Raw genomic sequence first — 17,930 nt, forward strand, 5'->3', positions numbered from 1 at the left:
GGCTTTGCCAGCAGCCTGACAATGCAAGGAAACTTGGGATACTATCCAGAGACTCTGCTTGGAGAGGGGAAAGGAGTCAAGCAGCAGTTTGGCATTTATCAACATACTGTGGTCTGTTATTTATGAATTGTAGACTAACTCAAAATTTGCACAATAACTGTAATTTAAACAAGCAACAGTTTATCATGATGTCTAAATGCAGTCTGTGAAATAAAAAAAATTAAGACTATGCTGGCACCTGTTAACTAAGGCCATGCTCCAAGTAATCACTCTGACCCAGAGGTTGTGAACAGTATGTGATCGCATTCTAATATGCATCCACGTGTGCATGATGGTACCAGATCCACTTGAACATGCATGCAAATATTCAATATATACAATAGAATTCTCATGTTTTAAAGGGAAACGACGATACAACATCCCAATCAACTGTTCAGCACAACATGTACATATGCTAGTCTGGTGCAGAGGTCAGAGTGTTGCACTAGGATCTGGGAGGCCCAGGTATGAATCCCTACTCTGTCATGGAAGATTGCTAGGTTACACTCACTCAGCTTCACCTAACTCACAGGGTTGTTGTGAGAATAAAATGGAGGAGAGGAGAACGATGTAAGATACTTTGGGTTCCCACTAGACATTTACTTCAATTTGGCCAATCTGGCCATCTGGATCCATGCCATTGCAACATTAAGACTAGACTACTGTAATAAATAGGTCTCCCATCAAAGTCAACTTGGAGACTCCAGTTGGTACAGAATGTCACAGCTGGGTTATTATCGTGAGCTAGGTGGAGCATACATATACATATACATTCTGTAGTCACTCCATTGGCTGTTCATCAGTTACCAATCTCAGATCAAGGTACTGGCTATCACATACAGAGCCTTTCCTAGCTTTGGACCCTCATATTTGCAAGACTGCCTCTTCCCTTGTATCCCACCACATTAGCTTTGTTCTCCTGAACAGGGCCTTCTGAAGATGCCACCCTACAAAAGTGCCTGTACACTTTTCTGTAGTGGACACCAGCTTGTGGAATGTCCTGCCTAAGGTGGTCACGTCAGGAAGGCTCCCACGCTCCTGGCATATCACAAAATATGTAAAATAGAATTATTCAAGAATGATTTTATTTAGGAAACAGGGCTACATCGTAACAGATTGCCCAAGGAAAATGCACTCTGTTTCTACTGATGTAATAATGTGTTCTGCTTTGTTTAACATGCCACGTTTAATCAGAAAGCAGATCTGTTTCAAATTTCTACAATTCCTAGTCCTATTACATTGCTTCTTAAATGTATCATCCTATTGACTGCATTGATTTACATTATGTAATCTGCCTTGAATCTCAGTGAGAAAAGCAGACTACAAATAATGTAAATTAAAAAATATATCAAACCTTATATTGTTTTCTGAAAACTTACCTGTGCTTTTATGATATGCATGAATCGGGACATGAGTTCAGGACACTCAAGAAGAAAGTGAAAGTGATCAAAAATAATTTTGGGATTTCTGGAAAATAAAACATCTAGATTAAGTCTAGTCCTTTATTTGATTCGGGAGATTAGAACCAGACACTGAAGACACTTTTGGCCTTGATTATAGCACACCAAACAGGATGTGTAAGAATCACAATCAACAAGTTCTAGGTTACCAAATTCAGCAATATCTTACTTATTAAACGTAGACATAATATGAAATGTTTGGCTTCATAGGAAGTTTAGGGTGCATATAATAAGCTACTTAGACAAAATAAGGAACCTCACAAAACATGTAACATTAACATTCATACGTATACTACAAATGTAATACCTCCCCTAAAGAATGCCGCCCAGTGATGGGCTTTAAAGTATGAAGGCGGTCAGAAGCCTGAAGTAGGCATTTTTGCATTAAGTTGGAAGGTTCCTGGTATGTTTAGATGTAGCATACCAGCTTAGTGCAGAAAACAGATTGCATTAAACAAGACTGTAAATCACCAAATTCCAAAGGGAAAGACTAAATCCACCTAAGACCCCCTTGTGAAGGGGCACACAAGAGCTCATCTCTGCCAAACCACAGTATGTACTGCTCAGTTTCAGAACCCAAGCCATGCTTGGAGTCACTTGCCTGCTTTTGTTTTCTATCTGTTCAGCACTTGGCTTCACAATTCCCTCCCACCTCCACTGTACAGCAGAATCTAGTATCTGAACCACATTTGCAATTATAATTTGTCATTTCACATAGTTAGCATAAACCTTGTTTTGCAAGTCCAGTTCAAACCACAGTTTCTGATTTTGGTCTGCTAGTTAATTGCAAACCATAGCTTGTTTAGTACTGACTATACTAAAATGAAGTTTAGCTTCCTTAACCATAGCTTGGAATGACATCTCAACTGAGCCAAAATAGGTCTCCTCTCTTTTCAGCCTTACATTCTTAACTAGAATGAAAACTCACCATTAATGTCAATGTTATGTTCAAGTAAAATTAAACTTCAGGTACGCATGCTAGCTAAACAGCTGATTTATCTGAAACCATAAATTGCAGTCTGAAGTTAACAGTGTACCAAAAACATTTCATTAAACAAACTTGTTTCTGGAGACATACCGGTTTACAAAGCATTTAAGAACGTTGTCATGTTTGCAAACAAATTCTATGAAGCGAGGAGATGTCATTCTGAAATGAAACATTCCAATTAACAAGGTATAAAAGTCTAACATAATATTTTAATTCCTAGGTGCAACTGAAACAGTTTCATTAACTGAGAACACTTCTTAAAAAATAGGCGATAGTTTTCTTGTCTAATACAAGCAAGTTATGGGGAAGGAAAAGTATCTGGTCAAATGTGCCACAAAATGAATTTATATAAAAGGACTGCTGAAGCACTGTAGACATTACTTTTAAAGAAGCTCAATGACTGAAATAGCCTAATGGAAAATTCTGATTTGAACAGACAGCAGGTAACTTTAGGTCACATTCTCTGGAATGGTTCAAACATAATGCCAAATCACGGTTCGATGCTAGGCAAATGAACATCAGGTTCACATGTTCCTTCCTTCCTGGTTCCCTCCTCCCTTTCCCACTTCTCAGCAAACTGCAGCTTGCTATTATATGCACACTGGGTAAACATGGCTTGTATAAATTGTTGTTTGCTTAAAAACAATTACAAACAGCAATCAACCCATGGCTTGCAATTCTGGTTTCAAGGCTTGCTACACAATGCCAAATCATGGTTTGATATTTTCTGTCTTTCAGGTTTCCCTACTATATGCAGGTATTATGATGATTAAATTAGTAACTCCCAGTGTCAATCACCTTGAGCTTCATGGAGAACGTAGATATACATGATAATTCCAGCCTAGGGTCTCCAAACCTTATGACTTCATACCTTTGCACCAGATTTTCTAGTAATCCTTACTAACCCTTCACTAGGGGTGCCATAAACTGAAAGAGGTAAATAAAAATCAAATAAGTAAAACTAGCTTTCAATACCTTCTTCACATTCACTATATTTCTAGATGCAGAACTCTGCAAGCATTGCACAGAACAGTACATGGACATAATTTAGATGACCAAAAGCGCTGCTTCAGCAATCTTGGTACCCAGATATGCTGAGTTTTTTATCTTGTGAAGCTCTCCGTTAGTATAGATGACAGAAACCAACAAAGGTTGGGTATACAAAATTTGCTTAGCTGGCTTTGCACAATACATACAAGGATTCCTGGGATACTACAAATCCCAGTCAAGAGCACTGGGAAGTGTAGATGCAGATGTGCCCTCCATTTTCCTAGACAATCTCAAAGTCTGCCTGCACTGTATGAACACAGTAGACATTCCCTTTGGAAGAAACTAAAGAATTATAGAAGACTGTTTAATATTTTTAAAAGCTAACAATGCTACATGAACCAAACTGAAATTTAACATTGTCTTAACAAGGATATTTCTCTGTATAGATATCTCTATAGGGATCCTATCTTATACAGCCAATGAAGCAATTATCAGTAAAACGTCAATGTGTTCTAACAATATGTACCAGAAACACATTATAGACTAGCAAGAGGTAACTGTAACTCTTAGGAACAGCTGATCCAAAAGTATGAAGACATAAGGATGAAGGGGGGGAGGAAACTTTAAGAAACTGCATAGAATTATTGATATATCCCAGTTACTGGAAGGTCCATTAAGATAAATATTGTCAACACTACACTACCACAAAAATCAGATCCACAGTGATGAGGGACCTTTTCCTATAGGGAACTGTGTTTTTCTAGTACTAGGGCAGACAGACACACAGAAACTAAGATGTGGGTTGGCTATTATCACAAAAGGCATTTCTCTTTACAGACCTAAGATCTACAGACTAAAAGTTAACACAGAGTTCATGCGTATTCCATATCCTTAAGCAATGCCATAGTTTTTGTTTTGGCGTTTGTGTGCTTCTCTAGCATTACAACTATTGAGACTCCTATTTCAAAAGATCAGCAGCTACTCCGCAGGAAAGAACCCTCTGACATTTGCTTTAAATCCTCATCAGCTGTTTTTTAAATAATGTTAAGATCCTGCTTACCCCAAAGGCATCTGACAGGAACAACACATATAAAACGCTTGAATGACAGCACTCAGCCGGTTGGCCGTCACAGAAATAACATCCTGGTAATCTGCATAAGCTTCTTGTGCGCTGCCAACTTCATATATTTTAGAGTCCCCTGTGTCAGCAGGTAGCACTCTGCTCTTCTCAGATGAAGCAACATCAAAGACAGGTGTAGAAGTGCCATCATGCTGGTCTGGTCCTTTTTGCTTCAGTAAGATGGAAGTGATGTTGGCAGAGTCCCTTTTGTTTTTCATCAGTTCTGCTGATATCAGAGCTAGCCATTCATCTAATGAGTGCCAGAGTAATTCCAGAGGCTGCAAAGCACCAGGGAAATTAAATACAAAACCTAAACCTGAACTTCCAGTGGAACACTGAATGTATCAGTCATAGGTTACAGCAGACCTATTACAATTCTAATAAGTTATCTCGACAACCAAGGAAGACAGGCCTCTTGTTCCAAACTCCCTAAAGCATATGCATTTAGGAGGAGGTGAAATAGCTTGATTAAAAAACATGAAACCAAGAGTGCCAACTTTGTGTTTTGGCCAAGTTTTGCAGATTCATTTTGTTTTTAATAGTGTTTGTCATTCAAGCTGCTGAACAGAAGGCTATTAGTGACTTTGAAAAAGCCTATCAATATGCACCATGCTAGCGCATGGGAGGGTGCTAGAATATGTAATGAGAATGCCCTCTTGCACCACAAGTGACTTTGGATATGGTCACCACCATAGATCTTGCACAGAGTAGTCCACCAACTCACCAACCCCACGTTAAATTATGCAAACTTATACTAAAGCAAAGGGGTTAAAGGAATTAGGCCAGGGAACAACACTGTCCAATAGTTCCTCACACATATTCTCCTCCAGCTGCCTATAAAGTTATTTAATAACACACAGTCATTTTGTGTTCAAGCTCAGCATTAACAGCTACAGACACCCAGGGAAGCAGCCATAAAAGCTCTGTCATCTTTTAATACTAAAATCATCAGATATGACCACTGGCACTCTGAATAGAGATACTCGTGAGTTATTTGTATCCTCTCCAACACTACAAAGATGTGCATCTCCAGCCATTATCAGCTGAGAAGAATTTTGAAAATGCATGTTAAGACTAAAACGTAATCAGCAACCTATAATCTGCACAGGCTGCTGGGGAAGCAAAACTCTTCACTAAGGCCTTGCTTACATTATCACCATACCAAATATATACAACTAGCAGACAAGAGGTATATCTTAAAGAGAAACTACCCAGAAAAATCACTCAATAGATCAGTAATGTAGTGTCATGGCAAGTGACTAAAAGCAAACAAGAGAATTATCTGAAATCTATCTCCATTGGGCATTGCAGAGATCTCTACTACACTTAACCATCTAATAAGAGGAGAATTCTACGGCAGTATTTTTTAACTATCATATTCAGACAATCAGAACAAAATGTTTCAAATGAACATACAATGAAGTTCACAGAAACAGATATATACACAATACAAATGTCAAATATTTGTACAGCTATTTCTATAAAGATACAATCTTGTCAACAAGCAAAGCAATCTGAAGCAGAGTTGTTTAGTGAGTGGTCAGTGATGACCATTAGGAGGGCGAAAGGAAATAAATTGCCATATCTGCCTCTTTCATCAGTGGAGCTGCACTAACAGAAAAAGAATCATTTGATCAAGAGATTAGGTCTCTTACTTTCTGGCTAACATTCAAAGCCCTCTGAAGGAACACCTACCAGCTGGAATTTTGCTGACCTGAAACAAGCTTATTTCTTACTATAAAAGATCACAACTGGACATACCAATGGATATACATACGCAATTTATATTCTGTAAAGGGGAGGCTGATAATATTTTAGAGGAAGAACATAACAGTCACCTTGGCAGACAATGTCTCATTACTTTTATAATTAAGTCAATAGATTTAATATTAATCATCATACAAGGAATTGCAGTGACTGCCATACTTGAATATCACTGTGTAATACACAAAGTAGACTGAAAGGGTCAGTTTTACAAATGGTGGCTTCCACCATAGTCAACAGGGGTAAATGTTCTCATGCCAATCTACAGAGAAAGAACCATACAACTGACTATAAGGTTCACACAGCTGGATATTCACACATTCCCTAGAGCTTGGGCACAGTCATACAGCTACTATGCTACTGAACTATGCATGCTTCATGTTCCTAGATGCTCATACTTTTTTTTAAAAAAGGGGGAAAGGAGGATCCATAACTGAAAAAAGCTAAGATGACACCAAGTCTGGCACAAAACATTCACCAGCAACAGATCTACTGCTTCAGTGTCTCTTGAGACTACAGGTGGGCACGAACAGCAATACAAACAAAAAAAGCCACGAACAACCTGATTAGCTGTTTGCGAGCAAGCTGTTTATGAGGCTCCATTTCCGACGAACATGTGTTCGTTCCAAGCCCTGTTCGTGGTGTTCATCAGCCGTTTGTCAAGCCAAACAGTCTGGCGCCTTTCAATCATTTCCCTAGGCAAAGACTTTCTGAACTCCTGTTGCCCTGGAAACCCCAATCTAAGCCCAGGGGCTCTTCACCCCCGACTCAGCCGCTTGTCAGGGAAAACCCTGACAAGGGCTGATTGCAGCTTACTAGGGTTTAAATTTCCCTCTCCCTGCTGCTGCGCAGTACAGGAAGAGAGACATTTAAATCCCCCACTCAGCTGCTTGTCAGGGAAACCCCTGACAAGCAGCTGAGTGCAGGCTCCCGGGGTGAAATGCCCTTGTCGTTGCTGCTGCACAGCAGCAGGGAGAGGGACACTGCACCCCCAACTCAGCCACTTGTCAGGAGTTTCCCTGACAATCGGCTGAGTGCAGCCTGCTGGAGTTTAAATTCCCTCTCCCTGCTGCTGCGCAGCACAGAAAGAGGGAAATTTAAATCCCCCCCCTCAGCTGCTTGTCAGGGAAACCCCTGACAAGTGGCTGAGTGAAGCCTGCCGGGGTGAAATGCTCTTCTCCCTGCTGCCGCACAGGAGCAGAGAGAAGGGCACTTCATCCCCAACTCAGCCGCTTGTCAGGGGTTTCCCTGACAAGCGGCTGAGTGCAGCCTGCTGGCGTTTAAATTTCCCTCTCCCTGCTGCTGCGCAGTACAAGAGGGACATTTAAATCCCCCACTCACTTTACCCCCGACTCCGCCGCTTGTCAGGGGTTTCCTGACAAAGTCTCCCCACCTCCCTCCAGCGTTTGTAAATGGCATGGGGAACCTTCTTCCCTTCAGAGTCTCCCCTTCCTCCCTCTAGCCGGCTGGAACAAGGGAGAATTTGAAGGGAAGGAGGTTCCCCACGCCATTTGCAAATGCATGGGGAATCTTCTTCCCTTCAGAATCTCCCCCCGCCTCCCTCTAGCTGGATGGAAGGAGGGAAACTTTGAAGGGAAGGAGGTTCCCCACGCCATTTGCAAACGGCGCAGGGAACTTGCTTCCCTTCCAAGTCTCCCCCCTCCCTCCCAAGAACAGCCAACCACGAATATGTTCGTGAACAGGGTTATGTCCGTGGTTGTTCATGATTCTGTTCGTGGATGGCAACGAACAACGAACATCAAGTTTCATTTTTTTTTCCTGTTCGTGCCCACCTCTACTTGAGACACAGCCCAGGCAATATTGCCAGAAAAGAAATCAAGCACACAAAATCCTCACAACAGCAATCTTGACAGCCACTATTAGATAAAAGCAATTAAATTCATGGAATGAAGTCTTGTACCTGGAACCTTAAAAACTCAATTTCATGCTACAGGAGAAAAAATGTAAAATAAAGAAAAGAGATTTTTAAAAGACATAAGTAATTAAATTTAAAATGCTATAAAGGGGAAAAAGTGACCCCAACTTAAAAATGGTTGTCAACCAAACTTACTTCCTCCTCATGAGATGCCTGATTAATGAATGCATGCTTTGTGAAATTCATCTCCTTAAGGTCTATCTTCCTAATAACGTCAATTATGTTTCTGACCTTGAAAACTTGATTTCTCGGAGTCTTATTTCCATTGTAACCCATGTCATTTCCATTATTGGGAGTGGATGGGCCAAGTCGAAAGACATGACAAAAAATCCTCACAATCCTCAACAAACTCTTCATCTGAGCTTCATAATTGCTTGACAGGCTGAAAAGTACAGAATGTAAAATAGATCGGTTTAAGCAGAGGCAACCCTATGATCAAGATTAAAATTGAAGAACTTGAAATTTTCAAACAACAAGTGAATCAGCAAAGGCACCACAGCCCTTCTCCAATGAACTATTACCTATTCTAGTAGCCTCTTTTCTCATCTGGCTAAACCATCCCTCAGACCTCCTACATTTTCTGACAAGGAAGTTTAGGCCCTGGGAGCAGCCCACCCAATCAACTTTTATGCCTGTCTCCCAATGCAATAGACAGGGGGATACGCGGTGTGTGTGTGTGTGCCTATTACACTGCAAATATTAGTAACATATTTTACCCGCCCATTATTTTCTCCTTTGTTTCTCCTGCCAACCTATGACAAAAAGTTGTTATCAGGACCTTAAGAGAAAATCCCAGAACTTTTAGCTACACCTTTCAAACTTTACGTACACACATTTTGATGACAATCCATATCTAATCCATCCCATGTGGAAAATCAGAAAAGTGAACCTAAAGAATCATTACTCTTGTTTCTATCTGAATTACCTGAGCAGTTTATGACCATTAGTTGTTGCCACCTCAGCAAGGCTAGTCAAGATTTTTAAGTACTGGTTTTCATTCTGCTGAGATAAGTGTTCTAGGACTTGTCGCAACTGAATTAAAAAAAAAAGTCAATTAACTTTTTTGGTCACAGCAACGTAGAATGTTAATACCTAGCAATTTGTATTGCTTGTACAGAATAAATTCTAAAAAATATAGCATGTTAGAATTAAATTATCCAATTAAAGTTACCTTAACTGCTTTTAGAAACTGCGAAATAATTTTTAAAATCACCTACATAATTCTAAAAATAACCTACATTTAAAACCAATTTTTACCATGTTTTCCCGTAGATCCTCATTTTGGGTCATCTGAATAATTGTCTGGAAAAGTCTAGGATGATGTTGTATTAGAACTTCACAAGTTTCTCCATAGCCACCCTGAAAAAGAAGAGAATTATAGGGTGAAACATAAAGTGGCATAATTGAAACTGACTGAACAAATATTAGCAGTTCTAAATTCACATAAGAAACCAGGTCAACCAAATCACCAGGAGGGAAACCCACAAAGATTCAAGAAAGAGGGGAGATCCTGTTTTCCCTCTTACTGCTTGCTGCAGTTTGGGCTTCCATTCCTTTGCTACCAGCATCCCCAAAAGCTGCATCCCCAACTGTTTCTCTTCCTCAGCCTGGCCACCACTAGTGTTCATGTGCACAGCAACACAAAAGGCCATCTGAACTCTGATAATTTTTTTTTTTGCCATTTCAGTGCATCTGCAGTTACGCTGGGGGTGGGGGGTGGGGAGTGATGACAAGGGTTTTAGGGGTTTGCTTTTTTAAAGAAAGTTTCTACAAACCTAGATGTTTTCCCAGATTTGCTCACTAATCAGTAGTGCTGGCTGATCCCACTGCACAGATTTAGCTACCCAGAGGAGCCAGCACCAGGCTAAAAAATATAGTGGTTGATTAGATGAAACTCCTTTGGATCAGAGTACAAACATTATACCTTAGATTACACAGTAAAACTTGAAAAACATTTTAAGTGTAAATGTTAGATAAGTTGATAAATATTCTACACAGAAAAAGTAGCTCATTAAAGCACATTTTAACTTCAGTGCCACATCACATATGGATATTTCACATCCAATTGCTATTTGAATTGCCCGAACTATACAATTGTTCTATTGTGACACATTTAGAGGTCTCTCATACCTCAACATCAATACTTTGAACTTAAATTCTAATATGATATTTATATAAAGGCAAACATGATACATTTGTTTAATTTATCTCTACATACAAACATTTGTCTACTGTTATCCAGACATGATATCTAAAAGCTTTCGCAGTAAGCGCCAATCGCATGCAATCTGCTGCAAAAAACAGCAGAATGCTTTTAATCTAGTTGTGGCTTTGTATGTAACATGGACAATCTCGCAAAGGATGCATAAGATGCATACGTTTTTCTATACTTTCTAATATATGGAGGTAGTCATGCACCACTCTGTCACAAAATTGAGTGTTATTACAGTTGAATAGGAACACATACATTTCAAAAAACAATGGGACAGTTGGTGGAGCAGGGAAGAGACACAGGTTTTCCTTTTGCACAGAAAGAATTTAGTAATTTTGACTTCCGGGATGGAGCAGTGAAGGCACGGCAGTTGTGTTACAAGCTCTCTGCCATGATCTCCCTGGTTCCTCGGGACTCGAGAATTCAGGCGCCCAAGTCGGGGGGGACTTGGGCGCCTGAATTCTCGAGTCCCGAGGAACCCCCCCTGTGGGCGGGGGGGCCCACAGAGAGGGGGGCAGGCTGGAACAAGGTGGAGGAGCTCAAGGGGACTGGCAACTCCCAGTAAGCCCCCACGCCGGTTCGGAAAGCAAGGACCAAAGGAGAAGCCAATATGGCTATGAAGCTGCAAAAGCCGAAAGTCCGACAAGCAAAAATAAACTAAAGTGAAAATAAAGCAGATTCCTGATAAAACAAACAAATGCAACTGGAAGACTGAGCAAAGTGACCCTACAAGACTTCCCACCAAGTAAGAAGATTGTTTTATGATTTTACGAGGGCCAACCAGCTTGCTTACAAGGCGGCTACCTTGGGCGAACACTGGGAGGAGGGAGTTCGACACGGAAGAGTGATTGCAAAGAAAACTCTCCCAGGAGAGGGCTGGAAAGCAATAAATCTTTGAAAACATAAACGGTAAAAGCAAAGCTTTTTACCACTTTGATGAGAGTTTGGACACAACATCTATAAGTAACTTTGAAATGGTTTTCCCGGAAGAAATATTTTCCAACTTGCAAGAAATTGCTAAATTGATGACTGAATTACTAACTAAAGCAGATGAGATATTTGGAGTGGAAGAGGATAAAAATACTATAAAAGATAATAATGCAGAAGAAATTTCTAAAGGGACAGACCTAGCTGAAAAAAAATTAGAGCGGAATGAGGAAAAGTCCAGTCTACAAAACGGAGGAATATACCAGTACGTCTCTGTGAAGATACAAGGCACAAGCAAGAGAGGGGAGGGGCAACGAAGCAGACCTATGAAGAAGAAGCCCAGCGTACCATTTCTGAATGAGGAAAAAAGTATGCAACATATCTTAAAGAAGAAAAATAAGCAGAGAAATAGCAGAATTTTTACTGACCCTCTCCACAATTGGTTAGAAGACAAGAAAAGCCACCTTTGGGGATGCAGATGGGAAAAGGACTTGATGTATCATTTTACAGGAAGAAAGAAGAAAAAACGAGAATGAAATCCAGATTATGATCCAATAGTATAGGTTTAACCTCTTTGTCTATCTGTTCTCTCTAACTTGTTATACTTTCTATGTGCTCTGAAGGGATAGGAGAGAGGGGGATTGACGGAGCTGTAGAGCCTTCTGGTTTCACTATTGTTATTTTGAAAGAGAGAAAGAAGGAGAAACAGATTATGCTTTAGGTTACCTCTCTATGTTTAATGATATGTAACACAGACTTACTGAAAGTTTAGATGTTTTATAACATGTTAGATATTGTATATTCACTGTTAAAGGACTAGTGATAATGTGACAACTGGGTCTTTGGAGTTCTTCAATTACTTCTAGACCTTAGATATTCTCTCTAGAATATAAATTAGTGTTTAAGCTAAATACTTATCTGTTCTTCCCAGCCTCACTATTATGAAAATCCAAATATATAAGCTTAGATGGCTTGGATAAAACAGATGAGCTACTCTTTCTAGAATATAATTTAATGTTTAAGCCAAATACCTATTTGGTGTTCCCAGCCTCACTATTATGAAAATTTAAATATACAAGTTTTGACGGCTTGGATAAAATAGATGAAAGAATGAGGGAAAACTGGTATAAAAATGTTTCTTTTTTATATTGATATATGATAAGGATCATGTATCTTACTGCTCATATCTTCTACCTTTCTATTTCTATCTTCTACTCCTGGAATGATTAATGGATTAACAATTTTGGCTAAAATGCAGGAGATTGGAAATGGGACTTATGCATAATATATACAAAAGAAAGAATTATTAGAAATGAAATAAGAAATAGAGTAAGTGGATAAAAAGCATAAAAATTAAATAATGATTGGAGAGATTAAAAGGGAAGCTTGAAGGTATAAGGGGTGTTAACCGGTTATGTAGTGGCTTTCTGTATTTATGGATTGATGGATATACGCCTTGTACACGAATCTACTATTGAAATCTTTGTTCTTGTTTGTTGTAATCCCTTTCCCCATTATAAAAATCTAGTAAAAATAATTTACGAAGAAAGAATTTAGTAATTTCACATGTATCCTCTGAAAACACTTTGATATGATAGGTGTTGTCCTCAGACAGACAAGAACTTAGACTTTGGTTATAGAAAAATACATGTTGACTAGAAGCTGATTTGTACCTGTACACAGAGATCAAGTGGGGTGACTCCATTTTTGTCTGGCAAATATTTGGCCCCTCTCAATAGTAGAATCTGTGCAGTATCTCTTTGGCCATGGCTATATGAAACAGGAATGTTATAGGATCTATTTAGAAGACAGTTTTCTACAAAATATTTCAAAACAAATGAGTAGTAGCACACCAACAGAAACCCAACTGGAGCACAAACAGTATAAAGCATTTTAGGCAGTTAAGTGATACTCTTACAGTCCCAAGGCTAGAAGTAGTCTGTAAAACCCACTTTAAAGATTGACACCTATCTCCCTACCCCCCCCCCCACTCCCATAGTTAAAAGCCTAGGTAAAAGCATTTTGGCATGATGCCTAAAATAGAGTACGGTAAGTACTACGTTAGCATCAAGGGAAAGGGCATTCCACAGGCAAAGTGCCATTATTGAGAGAGACTTGGCCATAATAGCCACTTACTTCACCTCTGCAGGCAGAGCACAGACAACAGAACTTGTAAGAAGGATATTCTAATCATCATGGAGTATGACAAAAATTCCTGAAAATATCCTTCTTATCATAATAGGCATAATTTGGATCAGCAACCAGAAGAAAAACTTCAAAGTTTTGTCTGCCTTCCACAGCTAAACACTATCACAGTTGTAAAGCAACTTTTCTAAATAATATTATCTATAATAATCGCAATTCATGTATTTAGTGGTAAAGATTTTTTTTTAAAAGAGGACTAAAGTTTCCACGAACATACTCCTATGCATCAGTTGAGCTCTTCAGACAGCAGTTTCCTGGTGGTACCGTCACCTAGGTTGGTCCATCTGATAATAGGTCACAGGCATTCTCTGTGGTAGGTCCATACCTCTGGAATGGCCTACCAGAGTGGACACAGCAGGTGCCTTCCTTTGCTGCATTCAAGAAGTCTGTTCTGTTCCAGAGGGCACTGATGGAGGATAAACTGTAGCGGCTTTTAACCATGTAATTGTGAATTGGTGTCTAAACTGATTAGCGCTTGGCATTACTAACATGGACTTTCAAGTATTTAAATATACCTAACTGGATTGAAGATTTGCAAGTTTCCATTTCTATAAACAGTGTACTGGCTCCTTGCAACTTGAATGAAGACAAGGAATCACCGCTGAGTTCTAATAATTTGTACAGGTCTTTTACTTTTTACATTCCACAGAAGCTGGCCATGTCTACACATATAAGAGACACTCCAGTTGAGAGTTCGCTAACTAGGCTGGCAGTATCCTCTCAGAGGTGGGACTTACGGGATTGGAAAGTAAAGGGCAGGCTTCACTAGAGATGCAATGCAGATTCACAATGAGGATTTGTCCTAGGTACAGACTTCTCAAGAGCCCGGCTCTTAGTTGCCCCGTCTTCTACCTCCTGAACATGACTGGAGATAGAAGCTTCGTGCCTCCGTCTCTCTTTTTATTTCTCCCAACTCCACTCCAAATCCTAGCCAAGTAGCTCTTACATAGCCACCAAAGAAATGTTTCCAACAGAAAATTTCTCATCACATTGTCTTTTTTTATGGTACGTTTTTTAAATTTTAGCTTCAGGCACAAAGAACAAGAGTCCAGTAACTTTAATACTGTTTTAAGACCATAAGTATCAAATTTCTCTCGTAAGAAAAACAGGAGCAGTGAACTCAGTGTCAGAGCACCCATCTGCTTTAGAAGGTCCTAGGTTCAAATCCTGACACCTCCGACTGTAATGGCATTTAGTAGCAGGTCTGGCAAAGACTTCTACTGGTCCTAACAAACTGTAGATCAACAGACTAAATTCTGTTTAAACATCTTCATATGGTTCTTCTAGGCTGTGAGAGTGATTTGTTCCTAACCCTCCAGTGAGTTTCATGGTGGAAAAAGATTTTAGTTTGGTTCCCATGCAGCCAAACTAACGCTCATTCCATAGTCTCATGTAGCAGTGAGAGTAACATTTTATTTTAAAAGCTTTTTTTAAAAAAAACAGCAAATCGTACCTGCAAGCAAAATAAAGTGGAGTTGCTCCTGAAACATTGGGCCTGTTAATATCTGCACCGCTGTCTAATAGGCACTGGACTGTCTTTTGGGAAGAAAAAATGAAAATTAAGAAACAAACACACTTTTTAATTTTAATTACCCCAAACTATTTCCTGCTATAAAGGTTTAAGATACAGAATGATGTAGAATAGTATAACAAAAAGCTTGCCAGGTCTACAGCTCTGCTAGCAGGGAGAGAAGGAATATTTCAGCAGATTTTCTTTCCTCATTGCAGACCCCTGGCCCCATGGCAGGTGGCTTTTTGTCCAAAGGTCCCAGTAATGCATTTTCAGTGTTACAGAGGAATGCAAATGTACATCCCCCTTTATAATAACCTACTAGAGAAAAAAGCTATACTCAAGTGCTTTCTAGAAGAAACCCAGCATTCCCACAAGGACTAAATCCCTATGAGTACTATCAATAATAAAACCAAGTTTTTAATGAGCTATGCTTTCTATTAATGAACTTTAAAAAAAAATAATAACACATTAATGGCCAATCAAAGTAGCTCTCATTAACCTACCGTTTTGTGGCCATTCTGACATGCCACATGAAGCGCTGTCTGTCCCATAGCATCTTCAACATCTACATTACTAACGTGTTGAACAAGATCATGAAGCAATTCTGTTCTTCCATTAACAGCAAGCCAATGTATCTGGATACATATAAAAATCAGGGGGAAACTCATCAGCAAATAAATCTGATAAATATAAACACATAAGGTGGAGGCAAGGCAAATATAATCATGGTTTAATCATGGGCACTGAACACAAGCATAGGGGCTCTGTCAACCTGAGGGTCTTAATAATGCAGAGCGGCATGCTATTATTTACTCCAGGCAAAGCATAACAGTTTAAACAAAACTGTTATGTCAGTGATTTAAAAAGTAACACCAAATATAATGATACCCAGAGATTCCAACATGCTCCCAGATCTTTGTAGACTGCAGGGACTTCAACATACTCTATAAAGAAAGAACTGCTCTATGAACACTATGGGGAATTCCAAACACACACGACACAACACTTACCTTGTGTAAGGGAACAAGGATACACAGGGATGTGATTACATCTGAAGTCTGCAATCTGTAGATATATATGTTCCCCTCAATGGGCCTAGTACCACACATCCCAGACAAAGGTTTACAAATTTGGATTTTAGAAGCAGTTTATAGTCCAAAGAGGGAAACTTATGATTAGGAAGTAGGACTATTTCTGTAAGCATCCACACTTTCTTTTCATTGCAGACCCAATGTTAATAGTTTTGTGTTTTTTAAAAATGGGGGTGTCAAACTGTGGGATTAACAGGAAAATCTATTTCTCAACAAGGATGTACATGGTTGGGAAAAGAGTTATGTAGTAATGTTATGTAGTAGCACCTACCTACAAGTACGTTTTTAGGATAGGGCATAACTGCAGTACCATCTAAGGATGGTTATGACATCCAGTCAAAATTGATTTCACGACCCAACATGACTCCCTCAAACTGCTCAAAGAAATCAAATCCCATTCTAAAGGAATTCAGATAAACAGTCCATCCAAGTTCTGTTACAGCACTCACAGGAGACTCTGAAAGTGTCTGAGTTGCTTATTTGAGCCCAGAAGTATGGACCCCTGGGCTCTGAGATACAGTTCAGGCACTTAGGGCCATCTAAGGACAAGGGATAAGGTTTTTTAAAAAAACCATGACAACAACTTTCAAAGGGATGATCACGAACATCACACAATTCAATTCAACTCAGTTCCCAATAGTGGATTTAACCCTAAACAGGACACAATGGTAAGATCCACTCATTCCTAATACCAATTCATTATCACAGATAAATATCACTTTGACATCACATGCCAAATAAAGTGTTTACAAAAAGAAGCCACTAGAGAAGAAAATGTTTTAATGGTAAATTCTGTGCATGTCTATGTATCATCACAGACACAGCATTTGACATATTAAGCAAGCACTTCAACATCACCTAACTGACAATTTCCCGAAGACAAAAGGACAACCTCTTTGTTATTTACATTAATTGTACTGAAACAAGCTTATTTTCTACTACTGGGAAGAGAGTTCAAGCAGTGTAAGAAATTAATGCACACATAGAACAGTAATACTTTAATCTTTCAGTAAAAGGCTATAAACACATATATAAAACTTACAGCCGTCAGTCCTTCATTATTACAAATGTTGACATCAGCACTGTATTCTAGCAGCTTGCTCATACACTTCTTCTGGCTGTATAGAAAAACATTTCATTACATTTCAAGAAAGACTTACTCATCTTCTTTGGCTTCTGAGGCCTGTTTTATGCACTTACTGGGCTAGAAAACCTCTTCGCATAGTGACACAGCCTCAGCTTAGAGAATAAAAAGAGGCATGAGGGATCCTGGTACCCCAGAGGTCAGAGGGATTTAACATGGGTGGCTGATGAACGGTTTAACTTTGAGCAGCATGTGGTTTTTCCCCTCAGAAAGGGTGTCTGGCTTCCAATTCATGATGGTCTTAAGAAATAGTTCATCATGACCCAACCACTGCTTGCAACTGTATCAATGTAAGTCCGGCTTTGATGATTGCTAGTACAGCTATTTTGTATTTAGATTTGTTTCTTTGTTTCTTTTCTCTTTTCTGTATTTATGCTAAGGAAATTGAAAAATAATTGTTATTTATAAAAATAATCTTGAAAGCACACTCCAAAAGCCCTGGAGGAGAGAGAAGCCTGGCTACCATGGGGTAATGAAGCAGAGGAAACGGAGCCAGTATGAGGAGGACCAGGAAAGAGCCTAACTGACCTGTAAGGCAACA

The 17,930-nt window shown here is 39.4% G+C and overlaps 1 protein-coding gene across 2 annotated transcripts in view; it reads right to left on the reverse strand.

Annotated features, from left to right (window-relative positions):
• Positions 1 to 17,930, reverse strand: part of HACE1 (HECT domain and ankyrin repeat containing E3 ubiquitin protein ligase 1) — a 67,734-nt gene that overhangs the window by 42,612 nt on the left and 7,192 nt on the right. The window contains exons 5-14 of one of the 2 annotated variants that reach the window (XM_054982509.1): positions 17,288 to 17,363; positions 15,658 to 15,789; positions 15,095 to 15,177; positions 13,110 to 13,206; positions 9,555 to 9,656; positions 9,223 to 9,329; positions 8,529 to 8,679; positions 4,538 to 4,875; positions 2,578 to 2,646; positions 1,419 to 1,506 (exon numbers count right to left, since the gene is read on the reverse strand). In XM_054982509.1, the coding sequence (XP_054838484.1) occupies positions 1,419 to 1,506; positions 2,578 to 2,646; positions 4,538 to 4,875; positions 8,529 to 8,679; positions 9,223 to 9,329; positions 9,555 to 9,656; positions 13,110 to 13,206; positions 15,095 to 15,177; positions 15,658 to 15,789; positions 17,288 to 17,363 (1,243 nt within the window). Of the gene's footprint in view, positions 1 to 1,418; positions 1,507 to 2,577; positions 2,647 to 4,537; positions 4,876 to 8,432; positions 8,680 to 9,222; positions 9,330 to 9,554; positions 9,657 to 13,109; positions 13,207 to 15,094; positions 15,178 to 15,657; positions 15,790 to 17,287; positions 17,364 to 17,930 lie in introns of both variants that reach the window. The other variant, XM_054982499.1, reaches the window with a different exon arrangement.

The sequence above is a fragment of the Eublepharis macularius genome, chromosome 1 (genome assembly GCF_028583425.1).
Source record: "Eublepharis macularius isolate TG4126 chromosome 1, MPM_Emac_v1.0, whole genome shotgun sequence".
Lineage (NCBI taxonomy): Eukaryota > Metazoa > Chordata > Lepidosauria > Squamata > Eublepharidae > Eublepharis > Eublepharis macularius.